A 22,073-nucleotide genomic window follows, 5' to 3' on the forward strand; every position below is an offset into this window, starting at 1 on the left:
CCCAAAGCCCAGCTTCCTCTGCCCTCAGGTCTCTCCCTAGTGCTATTTACTGGCTCATTGAAGTTCTTCAGAAGCTCCCAGCTAGGTGGAAAGAGCGGGCTCAGGGCTGTTATCCCTCCAGCACGGGTACACGTGCAGACTGCCATGCAGACAGCCCAGCTAGCTCAGCACCTGTCTCAGCAGGATGAATTAGCCCCCCACGATGCACAAATTCACTATCCAGCATCCCACTGGCCCACAAAGACCTTTAATGGGAAGATCATGCAAGCAGACTGGTAGAGCACAGCCCAGCTCTAGCCCACAGTGAATCAAAAAGCTGAAGCAACTGAGTTATTCTGACTTTTATTTCATTGCTTCTTAGTCCACACAGTCGGTATAAAATCAGAGAAGCAAAGCAAAAAAAAAAAAAAAGAAACGAAACAAAAACAACAGCAACACAGTGTCTGGAGTCCTCAGAAGGCAACCCAGGGGAGGCTGCGGTAGGCCGCCCGTTCAATTCATTGCCAGACACATCTCAGACGCACAGAAAGAAGAGGACAGACATCATGCTCCGGCGGCGGAGGCCAGCGGGGCTCCACCCAGAGCCGTTTCTGTTCCTCTTGACCACGGGGGGGGAAAAGGAACCTGGGTTATAAATGCTTTATTAAAAATAATAGTAAGAGCAAGTCATCTAAGTACAAAAGCAGTTATAGGTCATTTATATTACACAGAATTATTTCTTGTTTCTAGCGTCGTCGTTTATCTCAAGGTTGTTAACTGAATTTCCAGTGAATAAGGTTAAATGGCTAGCAATATAAGGAATGGTAAATAGATAGCACCATTTCATATATCTGGTATTTGATTTCATAGATATACTGGGGTTGCGTCTTTCTCATCGGTAGTTTATCTACACAGCAAGGCGAAAGTACATTTCAAGGTCATGAGCGACAGTTCCCCAGCGCTTTGGCTCAGTGCAGGCGACCCACCAGAGCCCCCAAACCAGCCCCGCAGGGACGAAGAGGCCCGGAGGGGTGCTGCCGAGCCAGGCTGCAACTGCACCTAAGTGATTTAGAAGCCCAAACTCCCACCTGGGTGTGGTTGAAGGCAATGGGACTTAGGCACGTAAGTCATTTAGGCACTTTTGACAACGAAACCCTCTGCTCCGGAAGCCCTCAAAACCTTTCGGCAGTGTCTCCCATCATACCTGCACATGCACTTCGGTTAAGAGGATCACAGCACGTGGGAGGAGTGGGGGCCAACCCTCCAGCTGGCGCGAAGGGGCGTAAGGCCGCACTGTTCAGTGGAGCAGCACTGATTTACGCCAACGCAAAATCAGTCAGAGCTGGGCTTTTTTTCTGATGGTTCGCTTCGGGTTGGGGTTGGGAAGGTAGGTTCAGGTCAAAGCAGATTTTGCATGAGAGAAAATCACCGCGCTCTTGTTACACTGTTAGGAGTAATAGTTCCTTAGGCACTTTCTTTAGGCTTTAAAACATAGCATATGGTCAACAAAAGCAAACAATACTATGTACATATATGTAAAAAGTGTTATAAATAGGTTTTTTTAAACCATAGATACTATATACATCTTCAATTAACAAGTAACCCTTTGAGTGTTTCCTTTTGGGGTTGGTTGGGTTTGGTTTGTTTTTTGGTGGGAGGGTTTATTCCTTTTCTGTTTTTTTTTTTTTTGGTTAATTTTCTTTTCCGTTTTCTCGTCTATTTTCCCCCGCCTCCGTCTCCTCCGTGGACTTCATAAGTGCCCTTGTCTCGCCGCGTCACCTCCCGTGGGATCACTCGCGCTTCCGTAAGATGACGTAGATGATGCCACTGATGAGGGCCAGCGGGAAGGCCACCCAAGCCAGGATATAGGCGAAGCCGAAGGAGACATCAGCCGAGGCTTGCTGCCAGTCCGTGTGTCTCACTGTGAAGATGGCCGCGCCGCTCATCACGCAGAGCCCTGGCAGGGAAAATGCACGAAGAGGTGAGCAACGGCACATGGAGAGCTGTTCCCTTGCTGCAAACCCCGAGCTGGCCTTGCTGGCCATGCTGCAGAGGGTAACACCCAACGCCACCAGTGAGAACCTACATTTTCTATTTCCTTCTCATTTTTCTCCTGCAAAACTCCTGTGGCACATTTTGGGGTGTGCTACACTGTGGTCTGGCTGCAGGTGATGGGGATACCCCTACCTAGCTCAGAGCAAGCAAAGCCAAGGGCCATAGAGCAAGCACAGGAGGAGCATCGCCTGGGCTAATCCATCCCCAGTGCAAACATCTTCAGCGTGCCCAGCCCCAGGCTGTCACAGCTCAACCACCCCTGCTCCCTGGGGTGGCGTACAGAAACCAGGCTGCTCTGTCGGAGCTGTGCGAGGAGTTATCAGAGACAAGCTCTGTTTTTCTGAGGCATAGAAGTTTCTTTATCACCTGCCCAAGCAAGTGCAGCCTGGAGGCCAAGAACGTCCTGTGGTCACCCTGGCCGGGCAGGTGCAGCACCAGCGCATGCCTTTGCACTCCAGTCCGCCCCGATGCACCATCCTTTTTGGGATGGCAACAAAAGCTGAGCTGCATGCACCACTGCCGCCCGGGGCTCAGGCCCTTTTCTTCAGCTTCCACCTTCACTAGCCACAGGCCAGCACGGGACCCCAAGGGATGTCCGGGCCAGGCCCAGTTGCATTAGCCAGCATTTTAGCTTTGTTGCAAAAGCAACCCATCAGCATCAGGGACTGCCTAGAGCTAACACAAAGCTACCACTATTTCTCCCTGAAAACAAGGTCTTTCAGTCAATCCCAGCAATTCTATTATATAGTCGCTGGGCTGTTGTCAGAGCTGTGTTCCAAATCCCCTGCACAGACCTCAGGACCACCTACATTTAACCAGTGATATTTGAGCTGTAATTCCACTCGACACTATCCCTTTGTTCTGGGAAAGTGCAGAAGTGGGAATACGTTTCATTAACGCGCCGCTGATGCAGTTTCCATTCTCTAAGCACGAGAGCGAACTCCCACTGCCCCGGCCCATGCAAAGAAAGCAAAACAATTGTCTCCCGATGCTGGTGGGACAGAGAACAGGCTTGCAGCCATGCCAGAGTCACCTACAGACAGCAGAAAATACAGCAGCAATTGTCCACATGAGGAATTTGGCAAAATGGAGGCGATGGTAACAACCGTGTTTCTACAGCATCTGCACTGTGGACCACAGAACAACTGATTTGGGGGAGTTTGCTCCAAAGGGGATGCAGAGTAGGAAATCAAGGACAGCTGCATTCAGCTGCTTGCACTGATGCAAGCAATAATGCATCACAACTTCAAAGGCCGATTTTAACAACACACTAGTCTTGCTTTGACAGAGGAACTGGCCTGGAGGGCCAGTTACCTGCAGGAACTGTACTACTCCCTACAGCTCTATGCACAGTGACACCTCAGCCAGCTGCTCCAGCCCTGCACTCAAGCCGTGCTGGGTGCTGCTCTGCATGCTCGCAGTCGGCTCTCCAGCTCAGGGCTTTGCAGAATGCTGTGGGACATGTGGAAAGCATGGCCCCTGGGTCTGAACCTTGCTTCTCCACCCTGCAGATGGTCCTGGCTACAGGATGAGCAAGACTGGACAAAAGGGACAAAAATGATGCTGAGGCTGGAGAGTGATGGAGAAGATGGGTCAACACAGAGGCCTGAACCATGTCTCTCCTGTGCTGGGTTTACAGTCACTATCAAAAATTACTTTGAAAGAATATACCATGGGTGTCATGGGTTCACAAGGCAGGAGCAGCAAAGATGGAAGGGAGCTGTTGAGGGCATTTTGGTGCCTCTATGATGCCTGAAATCCCATCGGAGAAAGTTCAGACAGACCTTCAGGGAGTGTTTTCAAGCAGAGTGGAGAAAGTGCTGGGGAGGGATCCAGCTCTGCCCCTGGACAACAGGCCAAACATTACCTCATGCATCTTTTCTGCCCTTAATCTCCACTTTCCAGTTCCTCCATGACAGAGGCAGGCATAGAGCTTATGCATTCGGCTGCCTCATCAGAAAGCAAGAGTCGCACTGGAGATAACACCGGCCCTTCCTCTGCCTGCTCTGGCATGGCTGTGCCACCCAACAGCACCCACAGGTCCTGCCCTTGGCACCTGCTGGCTCAGGCTCAGCAGTGCCGCTAGTCAGGCTCCAAACCTGGAGGCTGGCTTTGCGGCTCTCGGCTTTGCCAAGCTGAGTCCCCCCAGGAGGAGGCTGCAGGAGCATCCAAGCCAGGGCTAATGGAGAGCTTCAGGAGGAGCCTTCTCCTCAAGGACTCCCAAAGGAGTGCAGCTCCTCTCTGTTTGCTCTAGCTCCGCCTGAGTAGGAAACACTCAAGTAGATGACCCCTTTCCTGACAGACCTCAACTAACACCTTGTCTTGCCTCTTCCAAGGCAAGGATGAAGATCTGCAATGCCTAAAGGCCACAAGAATTTCCTCTCTTGGCTAGGAGGAGGAGCATCCAGTCACTCCAGGTCCATGGAAAAGTTTCATGGGGATCAGCTCACACTTTCCCTGTCCTCCATACTGCCTGGGGAAGGGATTTGACCCATATCTGAGACTGAGCAAGGAAAAAGCCAGGAGGACTATGCCCTGACCCTTGCATCCCTTTAGGATATACAGCACAGCATGTACTGGAGAGGGGAAAACTTCACATGTGTCTTATACCTGCACCTGGGCCTGGGATTCTGCTCCAGCCATGTTTTAAAGCAGTCTGGTCTTCATGGTTCAGTTTAAGGTCTCTCTTCCCTTCCCCCTCATTTTTTTCATTAACTCATGCAGTGACTTAAATACAGACACTAAGGCAGGGATCATCATTTAGAAAATTCCCAAGTGAAGTCAGTGGGGCAATATACCACTTTAGAGGGTATATGTCTTGACCCAGCAGTCTGGGCAAGGTGACATGGCTAACAGTAGCAGTGAGGATGCTTCAAGCCTCAACACAGAGAGCAGAAGTCCATGAAGACCCTTGGCCTCTGCTCTGGGCAGCTGAATCCATACCACCATGCCTTCACTGCGACACTGCCCAAGAGGAGTCTAATGTGGTTGCAGTCCCATTTTCTCATGCTCTGAGAATCAGGATTCACCAGCAATCACTTAGGAGAGAGTGTCTCCTGTTCTCAGGTCTATTAGACGAGTTCTCACTCAGATAATTGCATTATTAATGCCCATTTCCTCTCCTTGTCTCCACAGTTATAATGGATTTCTAGATATTTATCTTTCCAGAGATGGTGAACTGGTATTAACTCATCACTTGCTTTATGGCCAAGTATCTATACTTACAATAGATTTCATGCTATACTCACTAACAAAGTTTAGCTCTAAAGTTTTCCAGGGTTTATAATTTATAAACTGGCCAGTTGCTTAGAGGATGCTCAGGAACTTTCTCTAAAGCTCAGATGATGAGTTTTTCCACAGTGGGCAGGACCAAGCGTGGCTTTGGATCAGCTTAACATATAAAGCTCTAGCTACTGACAGGTCTCCTCAGGCAGTTGTGTGCTGGGAAAAACATCTAACTAGAACCTCTTTGCATTTAGTTTTTTTGAACTCTTAACACTTGAAAAATCCTCTAGTTTCATGCACAGAAATGAAAAATAAGCCAATGCTTTAGAGCTTCTGCATTTGGAGAACTGCAACATATTACTCGACTAGTGGCTTGTTTCCAGAGCTGAGTTCTTTAAGAGTTAAAAATAGTAGCTGACAGTTCAAAGACAGCTGGCTCACCCTGCACGCTAGAGTGGCTCTTAGCTGCTGTGGAAAGCACCAGGCCCCCTGACAGCAAGTTTATAAATAATCATCGGATCCTCTTTTGCCAAAAGCAGTGTCACCACTTCCCCCACCCCATTGTCAGCTGAGGAAACCTCGCCCAGCTCAGCGAAGGCGGGGACCCAAAGACAGCGCGACACCCTGAGCTGTCACCACTGCCACGGAGAGCCGGGAGGGCGATCACCCGCGGTCCCACGCAGTGGGAATGCTGCGAACAGCCCCGAGCACAGCTCCAGTGGGGTCTGCACCTGGCTAACAGCGCTGGCCTGCCTCCCTGAAACCTCCCCAGCTGGGGACGTGGTGGCCTCACATATTCTATGGATGCAGCCTGGAAGAGCTCGGGGAACACACAATGCACACCAAAAGCTGGAGACCAGCCCTGGGCATCCAAGTGCTCAGCGAGACCCAGATTTTTCATACTCTCCTCATCAACTGAGTCATACAGGTGCCGGTTCCTATCAATTGAGTCATATAGGCAGCCTTTCTATTCCCAGGAAAAGCCAGCTCATCCTTGCCTTTTGCATAGCCCTATGCCAGCTGCAATTAAGTAATAAGCAAGCAGGACCTGCTTTGGTATTCAAGAGCATGCTTGTTTTTGCTATTAGTTCTCCTCCACCTCTTGAAAGCACTTTCCCTGCACCGCCTCGGAGTCAGCGTCCATTTATCCATGACCACTTACCAGCAAGGACTTGGAAGATTCCAGTAACGTAAAATCGTCCCCCCTTGGTGAGCGTAAACAGCTGGCAGAAGAACAGGAATAAGGACAAGATGCTGAAGATGATGGAGAGGATCATCATCGCCTGGACAGACTGCAGCCATTCTGGGGGAAAAGAGAGAAAGACAGCACGGTCAATGCAGGCACTGGAGACTGGGAATCATGTCCCCAATGACGGGGGCCACACGCTTTCTCAGGGAGCATTTACAATACCGAGCCCATAAGGAGGTATCAGCCCCAACGCAAAGCCCGCAGAAATCAAGACAAAGTCTCTGGTTCCCCCCACAAGCTTCGGTTCAGGGCCTGGGAGTTCAGCTCTACCGAAAACATGTGCAACAAGCCACGAGACACCGAGCCAGCAAGCTCAGAGGTAAAATAAATACACTGCTAGTATAAACACCGTTCGCCCTTACGGACTCAAACCTTTTGGAAGGAGTCTTCACCAGCTGCCAAACTTAGCTGCAGCACAGAGCAGACCAGTTCAACTAGCCCCTGCATGAGTCACTGGCCAGCTATTTCCAGGCCTCCTGGGTGTGTAACTCCCCACATTAAAAAAAAAAAAAAAAAACACAAATAAACAAGCAAAATACCAGTCCATCGCATGAACTGCTGTGGTTCGACAGAAAGAGGCAGCAGCTTGTGCCACTAGCACAGGACCATGCTAGCAATTGCTGTTGTGTTCATGAAGTTTGAGATATCCTCAGCACTCCCGTGCCTCTCTACAGGTCTTTAAGGATACCACGTTGAATAAGCCACCACGAAAGTCAGGCAGGAAGAATGGTTATGCTCTGGAGAGGTAAACTGAGGCACAGACCACACAAGGCGAGGCAGGGATGCACGCTTTGCGCTGGATCCTCAGACAGGGGAAATCCCTGCGGCACTGAAGCCTTCTGAATCCCAGTCCAACATTCCTGCCACAGTTTTACTCTCACCAACTATTTTTCCCGGGCTGAATTCCGCAAGAAACAGCTTTCCACAGCAAATAGCATTTCTGCAAAGAGAAGGCTGAAACGTATCAAAACTTCCAAATAAAGCTCTGCTTCAGCTTAGCAGTCTTCAACCCGCTGTGCAGCAAAAGAGGCCATTTGGGACCACAACCGTCGGCGCCTGCTCTCAGAGCAGTGATCACAATTCCCCCCGAAATCCTTGCAAGCTGCACCAGTGGAGGCACGAGCAGAACCTGAGCCAGAGATTTAGATATAGCCTTCCACCAGAGCAGCACAGATAACGCACGCCGTAGCTGTCCTAGCAGAGGCTCCACATGAGAATAGCAAATCCGTGCCTGCAGGGATCATCCTCTGCAGTTCAGTAATGTCTGGTTTGACTTCAGATCACACAGAAACCTGTGCATTTGCATTCTGCCTCCCTATGTCCATGCAACAGTGCAAATTCAGGTCCAGCTCGTGTAAGCGGACAGAAAACAGCCAGCGTGGTCACTGCAGACAGCTTTATTCCTTCCCCTCCTCTCCCTGCTCCCCGCACCATGCTCCTCCGCAGTGCTAACATGCCGCACCAAAGAGCTGTTGCATTTCACTCATTTCAATACCGCCGGGTACATGTCCGCGTGCATCAGTTGTTGCCATTCCTTAGGAAGACAGTGCTACCACTGCGATCCCTTCCATAAACGCCACTGCAGGCTTGCTGCATTTTTTACATTGACACACGCACAAAATGTTCCATAAGTTTTATCTCTCTCATATCGGCTGGGCTGGCAAACCCTCCTACCTCGAGCCATACCTAACCCTTCAACTCTCTGGCCATGCTAAGCTGCCTGGAACGCAGTGCGAAACGGAGAGGAGACAGCTCGAGCGCTGCTAAAAAAAATCAAGTCATAAAGCATTGATTTTCCTCCTTGATGCTCAGACCTTATGGGAAGGGTATGGTTAGAGGGCGTCCAGCACAGCCACTAAATTGTAAACTTCTTCTCTGTTCCAGCATTGATTCAGGACCCAGGAAGCCAAATCTTTTGTGATTTCAAAGGCCACGGGATCCGGCCGGGAGGGCTCGGGGCAGAACCCTTGCTGCTCGGAGGTGGATGCTCCAATTGTCAGCTATTTTAAGAGCAGGCCGTCTAGACGGAAAACTGAGCTGAGCTGCCCTTTTAATTGCATCCGCCTCCCCATGCCTCTGTTTTGCTTCTGAATGCGAATGCTTTATCTGGCCTTTGCAAATTCCCACTGCAATAAAGAGCTGTATTGGAGGAATATAAAGGCAACCACTAGGAGCAAGGGGAAAAGACTACGGCTGGAGGGGTTTCACCAGCCAGCCAGGCTGACCCACCATGGCCAGAGCGCTCCAGAGCCACAGAGGCTCGCAAACAGGGCAGTTAAGAGATAGTACTGGAGACCAGAGCTCCAGCTGTGCTGGCAGCCAGCTGTTTTCTGACACTTAGTGGCCTCCTTCATATAACAAGAACCACAATAACCATCTCATTTCATGGCTTCAAGTCCCACAGGTGCAAGCTGGTGTGCTCCCAGTACATCCAACCCCTGCTGCTTGCAGACTTCAGCTGCACAAGGATAGCTAATTGCCTTTAATTCATTTGAAAGCTCCACTATAAATGCGGAGAGTACTGCTGCCTCTTCAACCCCATATACTTATTGCTTCTTTGGAATTAGCACTGAGACCTACCTATAGGCTTTTAAAAATAAAACAAGCTTCCCAGAGGGAGGTCTGGGCCCTGTGAATTGTGCTGCGGGCTTGCCAGCGCTGTTTTTACTCTCAGACTGTTATTTGCGGTTTCCCCTGGACAGTGAGTCGGTTATTCCACTTTTCTGCTGCATCTATTCAGCTCCTTGTTTGTAGCTTTGCTCTTCAGGAGGAGGAAGAAAAGGAAACGGAGTGGAAAGGACAGATAATACCCTATGCAATGCTTCCTAAGAGACTCCATCTACAGCTTTTTTAGAGCCCTTTCAGCCAGTCAGAAATTCAGGAGGAAGTTTTTAGAAAATAAATGATAAAGTTTCCCTGAGCTCCGTAAGGCCTGATGTGCTCAACACCACCGCTCACATCCTAACAGCGGGGAAGAGAGTGACACCAAGAACGTCACGTCTCAAAGATGCCCGGGATGGTGACAACCACATTTCACTGCTCTAAAGCCTAGCATGAAAGCAAGCAAGCAAGCTAGAGCAGGAATCACAGCCACATCCCCAGGAGAGAGAGCAGCTAACCCAATGCCTCCCAGCAAAACCCCAGCCATGCTCACCAGGAGGGTTTATACCCCAACAAGGGCTGCAGCTGAGCAAGACTGATGGGATGGGGCAGGTAGGAAGGTGCCCTTGGCCAGGAGAAGGGGCCCTTAAAGAACAAGCATTGGCTTCCCAGGATTTAATTTGCTGCTCAGTCGCAGACATCCGATCTTGTTTTTGACCCAGCCCGAGGGAAACTCTAAAGTGCAAAGATTTGAGCAATCAGCTTCCACTAATGCACTCTGTGTAAGATAGGACTAAATTAGTTTATGTGATAAAAACACCCGTATGCTGTGACCTGCAGCTTATAATACCATTTTGCACATACACCGCTCCCTTGGCAAACTGCGTACACGCTGTACCTGCACAATCTGACCACTGGTAGGGAAGATAACATCCACTAAGGAGGTACTTGTAGCATATAATTTGTACAAAACTAAACAGAGGGGAAATTCCTGGCAACGTGTGCAAGGCAAAACCTGCTCTTTCAGTGCTACGAGCAAAAGATCAGCAGGGTCAGGAAAAGCACATGCATTTACTAGCACAAAGCTACCAGCCTAGGTCTGCCAGGAAGACATGTTTTCCAAGCAGAGTTTCTCCAAAGCAGACTCTCAGACTTCAGGTCTGATCAGGAACCCAAACTGAGCCCAGCATCCTTCCTAGGCCACATGGGAGTTGCGGTGGCTTGCAATGGTTTTAAACCTGGTTATTCAACCCCCTTAACTGAGCTGAAGAAAGATAACTCAAGATGTAGAAACACTAGCTCAGTTGCACCTTTCTGCAGCTGAACTTAAGACCGCTGCCCCTTGGCAGCTCACTGCAGTGACACGAAGACGCATAAAAGCTGGGATACCCGCAGTGCTGTTGCAGAGCGGTGCAGACACCCTCCTGCCACCAGCCACATCCCCTCCATTCGAACCAAACCTCCACTTGCTGCCATTACAGGGAACAGCATCACCCAGACCCAGCTGGGCCACTAAGCTGCCTGCACCGTTTCCTAGGAAAAGGCCAGCTCCGTGAAGCAGGAACTTCCCTTCCGCTTGTTCCCAATCCCCTCCAGCGTGAGGGTTAAGTCAAGTCTCGTCCCCAGGAAAAGCAGGTTTTATGCTCAACGGCTGCTTCTTCCCTGTTCTCCTATGCCGACGCCACAGGGTGTTGGACTGGGGTGTTCCTGGGAAGCCTTGGGAAAAGGGGGACTTTAAAGAGCTCCCAAGGCTTTGCAAGGGGCAAGGGATGAGCAAGTGGGGAGCCCCAAGGGCTGCGGCTGCTCGGGGAGGCTCTGAGCGAAGAAGCTGCTGCAGCTCCGCCCCGGGAGGTGCCATCCACCACGCAACGTGTGTAGCCTCGCTTTGCAGCTGAAAGCGCTCAAGTTGAGGAATATGAGGAGACTTCCCAACCCCTTCAGGAAGAGATGAGATCCCCCAAAGCCCTCTCCTTTCCTCCTTTCTTTGCTCCCTCTTGCCTTGCCCTCCAAGCTACATTGAAGAAGTCCCCGAGTCCAGGGGACTCCAGAGCTGTCGGATTCAAATGTAAGTGGTTTTCGGGGCAGGCCCCTTCACACTGCTGCCACCTCATATCTCTGCAGTTCAGCTGCGAGGCCACAGAAAGGGTCCCTTCGGCTGTCGAAGCTCATGTCCCAGGGAGGCAGCTGCTGGCACTGACAAACCGCTTTGCTCCTCTTCCGACAGCTTCATGATGTCCCAGCCGGCTCCTCTCCAAGACCCTCATGGTGGAGCTGACCTCCCTTTGCAGGGCTTGTGCATGAGAGCAATCAGAGGGGGTAAATAAATCATTTCAGCCTCCGCTTCTTGAATGGGTTTAGGTACCAGCTGCCATTGATGTACTAGGAGGAAAGTCCAGCATCAGTATGTGTTAGCACCACCAGCTGTTTATGCCTCGAAACTGAGATAAATGCACCCACAGAGCAGAATTCACCGACGCACTCCAGCTCCGAGGAAGCAGTACAGCAAGCCTTCGAACTACACTCGTCCTGCAAAACAACGGATGTGGCGTGAACCTTACGCTGGTCCCTTCCCTCCTCAGCGCTCACTGGACTGCAGCTGGATACCAGGTCACTGCCCTTGCCCAGGCGACAGACCGCTTCCCCGCTCTTCCCTGCTTCCAGGGAACTCCCGAAGTTGAAAGGGAGAGGGGAATCGAGCAATATTGCTATCAAAAATGGGGAAGCTGTGGCTGAGGTCCCGCAAAGTCACACACACGTAGGATCACTTCAGGAAGGTGAAGCCACCTGGCAGCTCAGGAGGACGACTGTAAGGGTGGAGGTGGAGTAGCGGACACCTATGAGTCCAACCAAGTCCAAAAAATGTTATGTCAAGGGTCTTCAGGCACTGCACTCTGTAGCGGACTCCGCCACCCGATTTTATAGGTTTTATAGTCATAGTTTTCCCACGTGTTGTATTCTTCCTCCCTTCTGCTCCTCTTCCATCAGCCAAAACGCCCGCCGCAGAGCAGGGCAGGCTGGCTGACCCACTCCACTCCACGCACCGCAACGGCAACCGAATAGTTAGCAAGCAAGCAAGAACAGGGAAAACAGCCTGGTTTCTAATCTCTCCACATCACATGCTCTTTGTAACAGGAACCAGCAACAACAAAATGTTTTTTTTCAAGCTGATGAAATCCCTTTCATACTGTAGGCAACACAGTTAGGGTAGAAACTGTTCCGAAATACAAAACATTTTCCCAGGATACAAGACAGTTAATTTGTGACAACTAAACATCAAGCCATAGTCGCCCACACGCTGGCAGACAGGGTTCAGAGCTGACCGTGGTGGGCCAATGCTATCTGTCATTAATTTCAAAGTGGATACGCCAGAATCACAAACTTCTGAGATTACAATATGTCTCTTTTCTTCTCCATTGGAAAGCATGAAATCCCTAAAGGACTCAGAGGTGTCACCAAACCAAGGTATCTTCACACGTGGTCCATAGACTGAATGGGAGTAGCTAGTAGCTGCTACCTCAAATGTAAAGACTGTGCATTATCAAATATAAAGGCTATCCATTATTTACTGCAGGGCTTCCTTGTAACAAATGCAACATCCCTAAATATTGGTAACTTCTCACTAGTTTGTAGCTACTCATCAGAAATAAAACCAAAGGCTGCAATGGTTCTCTGCCTGCAGACTCCGAAGGCAACATAAGGTAAGGTCTGGAAGGTTACTTTTACATTCAATAAATACCAGAAACCATTCTTAAATCTTTGAATGGAAGCTTCTGATTTGCAGAGAGTCCTGGACTCACTTCCACCTCACCCTTCAGCCTGAGAAAGTCTCCCCTTGCCAATGACAAACACATTCCCCAAGTCTTGACCTGTTTTTTCCAGACTCATCTGTTCCAGTGGGCTGGAGTGAAATTTGCCCCTACTTCTTTTCATTCAGATATTTTATCCTCACTATCAATAACAGATATTGAAAAATGACTTTCCTTTGGGAACTGTTGACGAAGCCTTGCAACATCATTTTTGGCTACAAAGAGTAGTGCTCCAGGTCAGTCTACAACCAGCTCGCAGCCCACGTGCAAAAGCTTTCCCTGGGTGGCAGGAAGGGGACACCATGAGAACGGGCTGGGACCTGATGCCAAACCCTCCTCCTGGTGACACCTGCCCGTCCCAGCTTGGCCGTTACCTCCATGCAGATGGTCACTGGTAGACAACGTAAAGCTGCAGCAATACTCATTCTGGTGGGAGTGTGCTGATTCTCCTCAGCTGAGATTTGGTCCCTCAGGGTATGTTAATGGTCCAGGATCACAGGAAGCAGAAAAGCAACTCCCTTTCCCTAGACATTTCCTATATCATGTGACTGACTCCTAAATCACAGCAGGGGAAACATGAACCCAGGCTCACCACTATCTCTAAGACAGTTATTTATTTTCCCCGCTACTGTGCCTTTTTTTTCCCCTCTATTTGTCAGCATTATGTAGCAAAACAGGGGAAAAAAGCATTTGATGCATCTACAGTGGGAATGTGTTTAACAAATGAGTATTCATAACTTCCTCTTAGAAGTTTTAGGAATCAAAGCATTGCTGGAAGAAAGCGTTTGAGAGAGTAAGGGTAGCAAAGGCACTTGACAGCGCAAAAGCAATTAGGTCATACACTGCTGTTATGCATTTTGAAGAGGAGAAAAAGCAGCACAACTCCTCGTGGAAACAGCTGATGGGTCTGAGTGCAGGTGCCCATGTTGTGCAAGGGCTGCAGATATTTCTTGCTTCCCCTGGTGCAAAGAAAATGCATTTCAAGCACCAGAATGGTCCTGCCCAGGCAGCAGCGTGGCTTAGGTCCCGTGCAGAATTTCCACTCATCCGAGTTAGCCCATGCCATGTGAGCACACGTCTCGCTGGCGCTTAACCACAGGAGTGGATTTTCCCCTAAAGGATGCTTTCTGCAGAAACACGGGATCGATGGAGAGGCTTGGGAGTGATCTGAGCTGGTTTCTCACGTTGATCCTGCTGCCAGCGTCTCTGGCTGGAGGCGTTTGAGCCGGTCCAAAGCCACCCTGTGGCACTGAGGAGACACAGAGCAACCCAGGGAGGGCCAGCAACGATGCTCTGAATAAGGGGGAGTCAGTCTGCAAAAATACCCGAGCAATCCCCAGTGTGTGGACGCGCCAGTCCCATTAAAGCAAGGTCCATCACAGCCCCACCGGTGTGTCTGTGCTGTTCAGGGCAGATCTCCGCTCTGGAGGACCCACGCTGGCTTCGCTTGTGGCCATCGCATGAGCAAGTTAGTGAGTGCATCATGCGGCCTGCAGCACTTAGTAATCATGTGGGTTGGCATTTTGCATGTTTCCCAAGGTTTGGGGCTTTTTTCTTTTCCTTTTAAAAAAACAACCATGCTGCCTTTGAACAAACTGTCGTGCAAAAGTCTCAGAGCCATGATATGGGAAATGTTCAGAAGGAAACAGGAAAAATGTTTCATGAAGTTACAGAAGGATGTAGGGATCCAGAGATCTCCTCTGCTTCTCTGCATTTGACATTCCCATCAAAATCCAAGAAATGATGGTAGGAAAAAAATCTTGATGACATAAAAAAAAAATCAGTTTGGGGAGAAAAGGCCATTTTTTGAAGAAAAATATTGTTGTCTGGAAAATTTTTTATGGAATCTATAAAAGATCAGTTGAGTTACTCAGGTTAGACTATTTGCATCCATGACTTCAGTGGAATTACACAGCTGAGAGTCTGGCTCCCAGCCTCGTAAAAGCACAATTCTGGGATTCAGCGCCGAATTCTTGAGATAAGTCTTTTCCAGGAATGTCTGACAGCGCAAATGAAGAAAGATTGCAACATTTTTTCCATAGTTCTCAGCCTCTTGAAAAATGTCATTATCCAGCAAGTAAACGCAGAAATCAAAGCAACAAGCGGGCAGCTGTAAAAGCCAAAAAAGTGGGCATCTCCCCCAGCGTGATGTTTCCTCCCTCCCTGCGCTCAGCTAGTGGTGAGGACCGTTCATCCCTTAGCATGCGCGGAGCAGTTTGAACCCCGCTGGACCATCCATAAGGTTCAGAGCACGGTCTCCAAATCTGCCACAGTTAAATGCTAGAGACTGGGGCTGGCAGCAGGTTTCCAAGCAAGTTTAGCTTGCAGCCAGACATCCAAATAAAAAAGTCCCTCTGTGGCAGTCCAACGGACGAGGGGAGCGTCATCCAGTCTCGCCGTGCCAGGAGACCTGCAAACCGGCATCGCAGAGCAACAAACCTGCAGCCCCGCTGCTGTGGCAAAACTCCTGCCCGCGTTCGAAGTGCGAGACCAAGCCCTACCTGATCTCATGTAGTCTGAATGCCGCAGGATGCTGTGCTCAGACTTTAGAAAGGGATGGGGAAACTCTCCACTGCAATGACAGCTATGATGGCCAGAGGAAAAACTGCCTCTACGTAAAGCCCAAGTTGTGCCAAATTCCTCGACGAGGCTCTCCTGCACTTACCCCAGAGCAGAACTTGGCGCTCTGCAATTAACCGTGCCTTTGGCACGGACACAGAGAGAAGTTCTTAAGGCTTTCTACAACTCAGTGTAACATGCACAGCCTGCACTCTGAAAGAGATTTAAACGAGAACGGTTTGTGGTATCTTGCAGAAGAGCATTTATATTTTTGAAAGTAAGCATATTCTTAGCAAAGAGAGTATGAGGAGAGTACAGCCGACCAGGCAGAGGACCAGCCTGAGCCTCGGAGGTAAGCCAGCCACAGCATCCTGGCCATGCCCTAAGCCCTGCGTCCCACTTATTGCTCCAAAAAGCAGCCGAATGCAGCTCCAGCAGGGGAGGGGGGAGCAAGGGGCTCAGAGATGGGCACAAGGGAGAGAGGGGTGCAGTGATTTCCTGGTAAGGATGTCACATGATATTTTTATTCTGTTTTTAGAAGCAGATCTGGAAAACCTCGCACAAGTATAGGAAATATTTTCTTATTTTGTGTTTCTACAGAACTGGTGCAGTGGGAATCCAGGAGCCAGGGTACCACCAGATAAACACGAGCTCCTCTAGCAACGCTGCCGTGGGGTGGATGGGGCAGAGCCTTTCCCCCATGCAAAACCCCTTTCTGTGATGCCAGAGCAGAGCCTGCATTTAGATAAGTGTTGGCAGACAGCACAACGTACCTCTATTCAAAGCACAGCCCGTGGTGGCACCTCACCAACCAAAGGCCACTGCTCGACCACATTTTTAGCTGGTCCATCTTAACTACAGCCCTTTGAGCGATACAGTTTCATCACTGAGAAGGATCCAAAGGGAACCCCTCTTGGAGCAAGTGCTTCTGGGAACAGGGCACGTGATCTAGTCCAGCATCACCCAGAAGGCCATTCAGAGGTGACAAGCAGCAACTTCAGAGTCATCCCGGGATAAACCTTCCCAACCACACTTGGGACAAGCTTGTCTCAGCACTGACAGCTCCCCTATGTCCAGGATCCTGCAGACACCAAGGAAAAGTGGTGCAGGCCTGCAGAGCAATCAGCAGGACTTTGGGGAAGACTTTAGAGCCCTAATCTCTGGGAGTCCAGGGCAATCGCTGCCTTTTTCTTGAAGCACAAGGTCCGCAGTTTTGGAGCATGCACGAATGGACGTGAACCAGCCTGCCTACGCCACAGCCAGCCAGCACAAGCCGACTGCTGCGGAGGGACATCGCTCCAGCCATCCGCCCGGCTGGAACGCGGTCCTGCGGCTTCGCAGCTGGGCTGGACACCAGCAGGCGTCAGCAGAGGCCCGCGAAGGCGGCGTCGCTCCCGCGGCAACCCGGGCCTGGGCCCGAGCGGGGAAACACGCCACTGCTTTCAGTGGAGGTGAAATTAGAGGGAGAACAAACAGCACCATTTATCTCCCCACATGGGGTACCCACAAGTATTTTGCTCCCAGCAGGCTGGAGTTTAGAGCGAACCGAATCTCCAAAACCCTCCGGCAGCGGTGGAGGCTCCCAACACCGCTAAGACCCCTTGAAGGCATTTTGTGCTCGCCGTAACTGTGCTCCTTCCCACGTGGCCGACATCCCCCCTTGCTGCACACCAAGACCACGGCTCTGCAAGCCCCACCACTCCTCCTGCGCGGGCCTTTGCACCACGCTGGTCCCTGACGAACCGAGCACGCCTTCCCACCGCCTGCTTCACCTCATCGGCTGCCTCCGATATCAGTGAACCCCCCTCCACATTTGCCGAATTCCAGCCATTCCTTAAAAAAGAGCAGAGGCTGAACGGTACTTTCTATGCAGATTTGGTTCTGCTATTATTATTAAATGCCCTGAAAACTCTACGTCACTGGTTTGTAGTAGGAACTCCTCTCCTGCCAACCTTCAAAATCAGCAGGCATGAAAAACGCCCGGGGTGACACGAGCCTCCACCCAGTGAAGAGCAGCTCCACCGACTTATTTCAGCTATCCATGAATGGAGCCAAGTGCAGAACAACTCCCAGGCCCTCCACCCGCCACAAACCCCCGGAGGGCGAGAGCCTGCTCCAGCTCACGTTCCCACCAGAAGCACCGCTACAGCCATGCTTCAGACATACGATAGAGCCCAGGAAATACCAGGGCTCTTCAACCACCTGCAACATGCAGGTACCCCAGGGACCGTCGCGGGGGGGGACGCAGCCCCGTGCAGCACTCCGGTGGTCTGGCAGGCAAAGAGCTCAAGCCACCGAGAGGAAGGGGAAAGCCGCGGTAGAGAAAGTGTGTGAGTAATGCCCTCGGGAAGGGAAAATGAGTGGTGACGCAGCGCTCAGCAGGGCCTGGGAGCTGAGCATCACCATGTGCCGCACGCGGTACTAGGCAGCAAACCACAGGAGGAGGGGAGTGCCCAAGAGTCGGGCTGTCACAGTGGCCAAACGCAGCGCAGCTTTCTAGACAGGGGACCGGGTATCCTCCGGGAGACAGGGCATCCCCCAGGCAGGAGGGGCATCTTGAAAACGCTGACCCAGCTCAAGCCAGGGAATCTCCACTCAGGCTGAGCACACTGAACATCCCACGCAGGTACCGCTGCCAGGAGCTGCCCTGCGCCTCGAGGCCAGCAAGTAAAACCAATGGGTGTTTGCTGAGCCCTGTCGTGCCCTCAGGGACTCCCGAGCAACGCAGAGTGATTTCGCCCAGCCCAACCGAGGTGACAGCTCAGGGCCACCTGCACCAGCGACGCCTGGGGTCGGCCCTGCAGCGAGCGAGGGCTCGTGTCCCCAGGGATGCAGAGGCTGCGGCAAGGAGGAAGTGGAGGATGGACAGGCTTCAGGTGGGCACCAGAAGGAGAACCACAGATAACCAGCGACCGACCCCAGCGACCACCTCGAATACCACTCGGTTTCACAGATTCGGGGAGGAAGAGCCAAGCAGCAGCGGGGCGGGAGCACTCACCGTTCGTGGACGACGTCAGGCAGTGGAAGACGCTCCCGGTGGTGCAGTTCTGCCAGAGGTCCGCCGTGTGCCCGACGCCCACGAGCCATTGCTGCAAGAGAGACCCGGCACCGTGAGCCAGGGCACCGGCGGGAGCCCCGCGCCCCGCTGCCCGCTCCTGCTACGCATTCGGCTCCCTGCCCGCCCCGGATTTCCACAAAACCACACGGGGCCGGAGAGCCCGAGTGTGTGTATGCACGAGAGTACCCCTGCGGGTGTTCCCAAGCACAGGCTTTTTTTTTATAAAGGGCTTGGAGAGCAAATACTGATATTTGCCTTTAGCTGTTTTTCCCCTCAACGGCTTCAAAACAGAAGCTCTTTATTCGCTTTAAACTTGGGCAAGCCTCACAGGGGAAGCATGCTTCTCCCCTCCGCGACCGTGCTCTCTCTCAGTGGCTGGCCTGGCTATTTGAATGTCTCCACGTGATTTCTAACGGCTTGAAAAATTTTGTAAAGGCTTCTACTGCCACAAAAAAAAAAAAAAAAAGGTGGAGAAAACTAGTGAGGCAAGCCTGGAACTCACTAGCTCTGCAAAACTTCTGCATTAAAACCAAATCAAACTTCTTCCTAAGCAGGCAACATGTTAACTAGGCTCTGGCCTGAGAACGGTGCTAGGAACGCTGTGGCCGGGCAGCATCCAGCCCTCAGGCTTCCCACGGCACGCAAAGCCTAGGCAGTCTGCAGCAGCCCATCTAGTTTAGCAGACAAAAGCTGTGCCTACATTCGCAGCCCCAAAGCAGCAGGTCTGGAGAGCAAAACAGTCAGTGCCGAGGACCCGGCGTCCACACCGGGCACGTCTGGGGCCTTGCTCAGACTAGCTGTCCTCCGGTCCTGCGGCCTGATGCCCGCTAGCAATCGGAGCTCAGTTATTAAATGGCAATGCATCTTCTGGTTTAGTTTCATCCAAAAGGAATCTAGTTTCGCTGCTCCGAGACTGCTCCGCAATGCAAACCAAAGCCTGGCAAGGGGGGACGAGCAGGACGAGACTGGCTTCAAAAGTGCTCTGCTCCTCTGGACTAAAACGCTAACGCGGATGCACTCAGTATCCAGTGCCGCACACCAAGTGAACCACCAGTTACACGCTGAGAGCGCAAATTAAGAGTTTTCTGTGCAAAATGCTCCCAAAATCCCACTGTTAGTAAGAACAGCAATCTGAAAGGCAAAGTTTCCTGCTAAAAGCCAGGCTGAGAAATAAACCATGAATAAAAATAATATCTTTTGATCTCTCCATGCCATCTCCCCCCTCGGCTGCTCCCCAGCCTGCCGGTACCCCGGTGCCCGCCTCGCCCGAGCGCGGAGGAGGCGGCAAGGCCGTACTTACGCTGACGATGGTGGAGACGAAGAGGAGAACCAGCACGGAGACGTGGAGCACGATGATGCCCAGCAGCAAAAGCAGCATCGTGGCGGCAGTCTGGGGCAGAGCTGCAGAGGGAAAGGGATGCTCAGGGCGCCCGTCCGTGCACGGGAGCGTGTTTCGGGGCCGGCGTGCAAACGGCAGCGCGGGGGCAGCAGGAGGCGCTGCGGCGACGGGCGGGGGCCGTTAGACACCCGCGGCCGCGGGAGCGGAGCGTCTGCTGCGCCAAACGCGCGGTTTTCCTGGGGCGGGAGATGCGCGGGGGCAGGCGGGAGCCGCGGCCCCCCTCCGCCGGCAGCCCCGGAGCCCTCTGCCCCGGTCCATCTCCTCGGGGGGGTTCGACAGACCCCTCTTCCCCGGGGGGGCTTCTCCCGGGCTCTCTCCTCGGATACCCCCCGGCGGCTCCCCCGGCCCCTCTTCCCGGTGGGGGGTGTGGTCTTCCAAGCCCTCTCTCCCGGGGGGGCTTCCCTGGGCCATCTCCCCGAGGGGGGCTCCACCGGCCCCCCTCCCCGAGGGACCCCCAGAGTGTGGTTCACTCGGACCCCTTCCCCGGGGGCTCCTCCGGCCCCTCTCCCCTGGACGGGGGGGGGGTGTCTTCTGAGCCCTCCGCCCCTGCGGGGCTGCCCGGTCCATCTCCCCGGAGGGCGCCCCCGGCCCCTCTCCCCAGATACCCCCGGGGGCTCCCCCGGCCTCTCTTCCCCGGGGGGGGGGTCTTCCGAGCCCTCTCTCCCGGGGAGACTTCCCTGCTCCATCACCCCGGGGGAAGGGAAGGCTCCACCGGCCCCTCTCCCCAGAGGACCCCCGGGGGGAGGTTCCCCCGGCCCCTCTCCCCTACGGGAGGTCTCCCGAGCCCTCTGCCTCGGGGTGGGGGGGCGTCCCCGTCCCCTCTGCTCCCCTCGGGACTCGCGGGGGGGGAGGGCGACACGGACGGACTGCCCCGGCCCCCCCCCCCCGGGGGGCTCCGCTCTCCCCGCAGCCCCGGCGGCAGCACAGCGCGGCCGCGCGGCGCCGCCTCCCCGGTCCGAGCGAAGAAGCGCAGCGGGCCGGGCCGGGCCGGGCCGTACTCACGTCGCGGGGCGGCCGGGGCGGCGCAGCGCGGAGCGGAGCGGAGCGGCCGGGGCGGCGCGGCCGGAGCGGAGCGAGCGGAGCGGCGCGGAGCGCTGTCAAGTTTCCCCTTTAACCGGGACCAACGCCCCGCTTGCGTGCGCGGCCCGGGGAGTGTCCTGGCGGCGAGCGCCCGCGCCGCTCCTCCTATAAATACGGCGGCGGCGGCCAGCGAGCGCCAGCGGCCCCGCGCCCGCCTCCCGCCCCGGCCGCCACCCGGCCCGTCGCCTCGGCACGGGGCTGTGAGTCACCGACGGCGGCGGCGTCCCCCCTCCCTGCGCAGGGAGGAGGCGCCAGGCACCGCGCGCCCACGCGCACCAAGCCCGCGCATCGCGCGCCCGCGCCGCGGGCCCAGCCGCCCTGCAGCCCGCCCGGGCGCAGTGGGACGCGCGCCGCATGCAGACGCGCACCCGCACGGAGCGCGCACACTGCGCACGCCCCGCGCACGCGGCTCCGGGCGCAGCCCTGCCCTTCCCCTGCCGCCCAGCCGCGCCGCGGCGGCGCCGGGACCCCGCGCAGGCTGCGCGCCGGCCGGAGCGGCGGGGCGGCGGCGGAGGAGCGGGGCGGCCGGCGGCAGCGCGGGGGCTGCTGCGCGGCGGGAGGGAGCCGGCGCTGCGGCCGCCTCGCGTTGCTCCGCGCCGCCCCGTCGCAGGCTGCCCGCAGCAAAACCTTGCAAAGCCTCGCAGGTTTTCGCTAAGCAAAGGGTGGGATTTTCCAAAATGCTGGAGGGTGTAGGGGGCCGGAGCGGAAAAGGTGGCCGCGCTCTGGCAGCCATCGCTTGGTCCTTGTCCACAGCTATCGAAACGATCGTCACCCCCCTCTCGTCCCCACGGGAGACCTACGCGCTCCTGAACGCAGGCATCAGCCTCCCCATCACCTCTCCGCTCCTATGCACCAGCTTCAAACTAGTCCTAATTTGTTGCAGAGACGGGGGGATTTGGCAGCCAGTCATTGAAACTGTAAATCTTGGGAGAAAGCGGCAGAGAAACGTGCTTGGCTCCTCCGTGCTGGCGCGCCCCGTCTCGTTCCCTGCAGCCCAGGCGTTGGCTCCTCCACGCAGCCCCCTGTATAAATGGGCCCGCTGAGTGCAGTGGGCCAGCGAGC

At 53.6% G+C, this 22,073-nt stretch overlaps 1 protein-coding gene across 1 annotated transcript; it reads right to left on the reverse strand.

The window, feature by feature from the left end:
- Window positions 1–326: 326 nt before the first annotated feature.
- On the reverse strand, window positions 327–21,227 carry PMP22 (peripheral myelin protein 22). The gene is made up of 5 exons (XM_064522466.1): window positions 20,934–21,227; window positions 19,833–19,933; window positions 18,473–18,563; window positions 6,422–6,562; window positions 327–1,936 (listed from the first exon to the last, which is right to left on the reverse strand). The coding sequence occupies exons 2-5, from the start codon at window positions 19,908–19,910 to the stop codon at window positions 1,770–1,772; spliced, it is 477 nt and encodes a 158-aa protein (XP_064378536.1). The 5' UTR covers window positions 19,911–19,933; window positions 20,934–21,227; the 3' UTR covers window positions 327–1,769.
- Window positions 21,228–22,073: the final 846 nt, after the last annotated feature.

This window comes from Dromaius novaehollandiae, chromosome 18 (genome assembly GCF_036370855.1).
Source record: "Dromaius novaehollandiae isolate bDroNov1 chromosome 18, bDroNov1.hap1, whole genome shotgun sequence".
Taxonomy (NCBI): Eukaryota; Metazoa; Chordata; class Aves; order Casuariiformes; family Dromaiidae; genus Dromaius; species Dromaius novaehollandiae.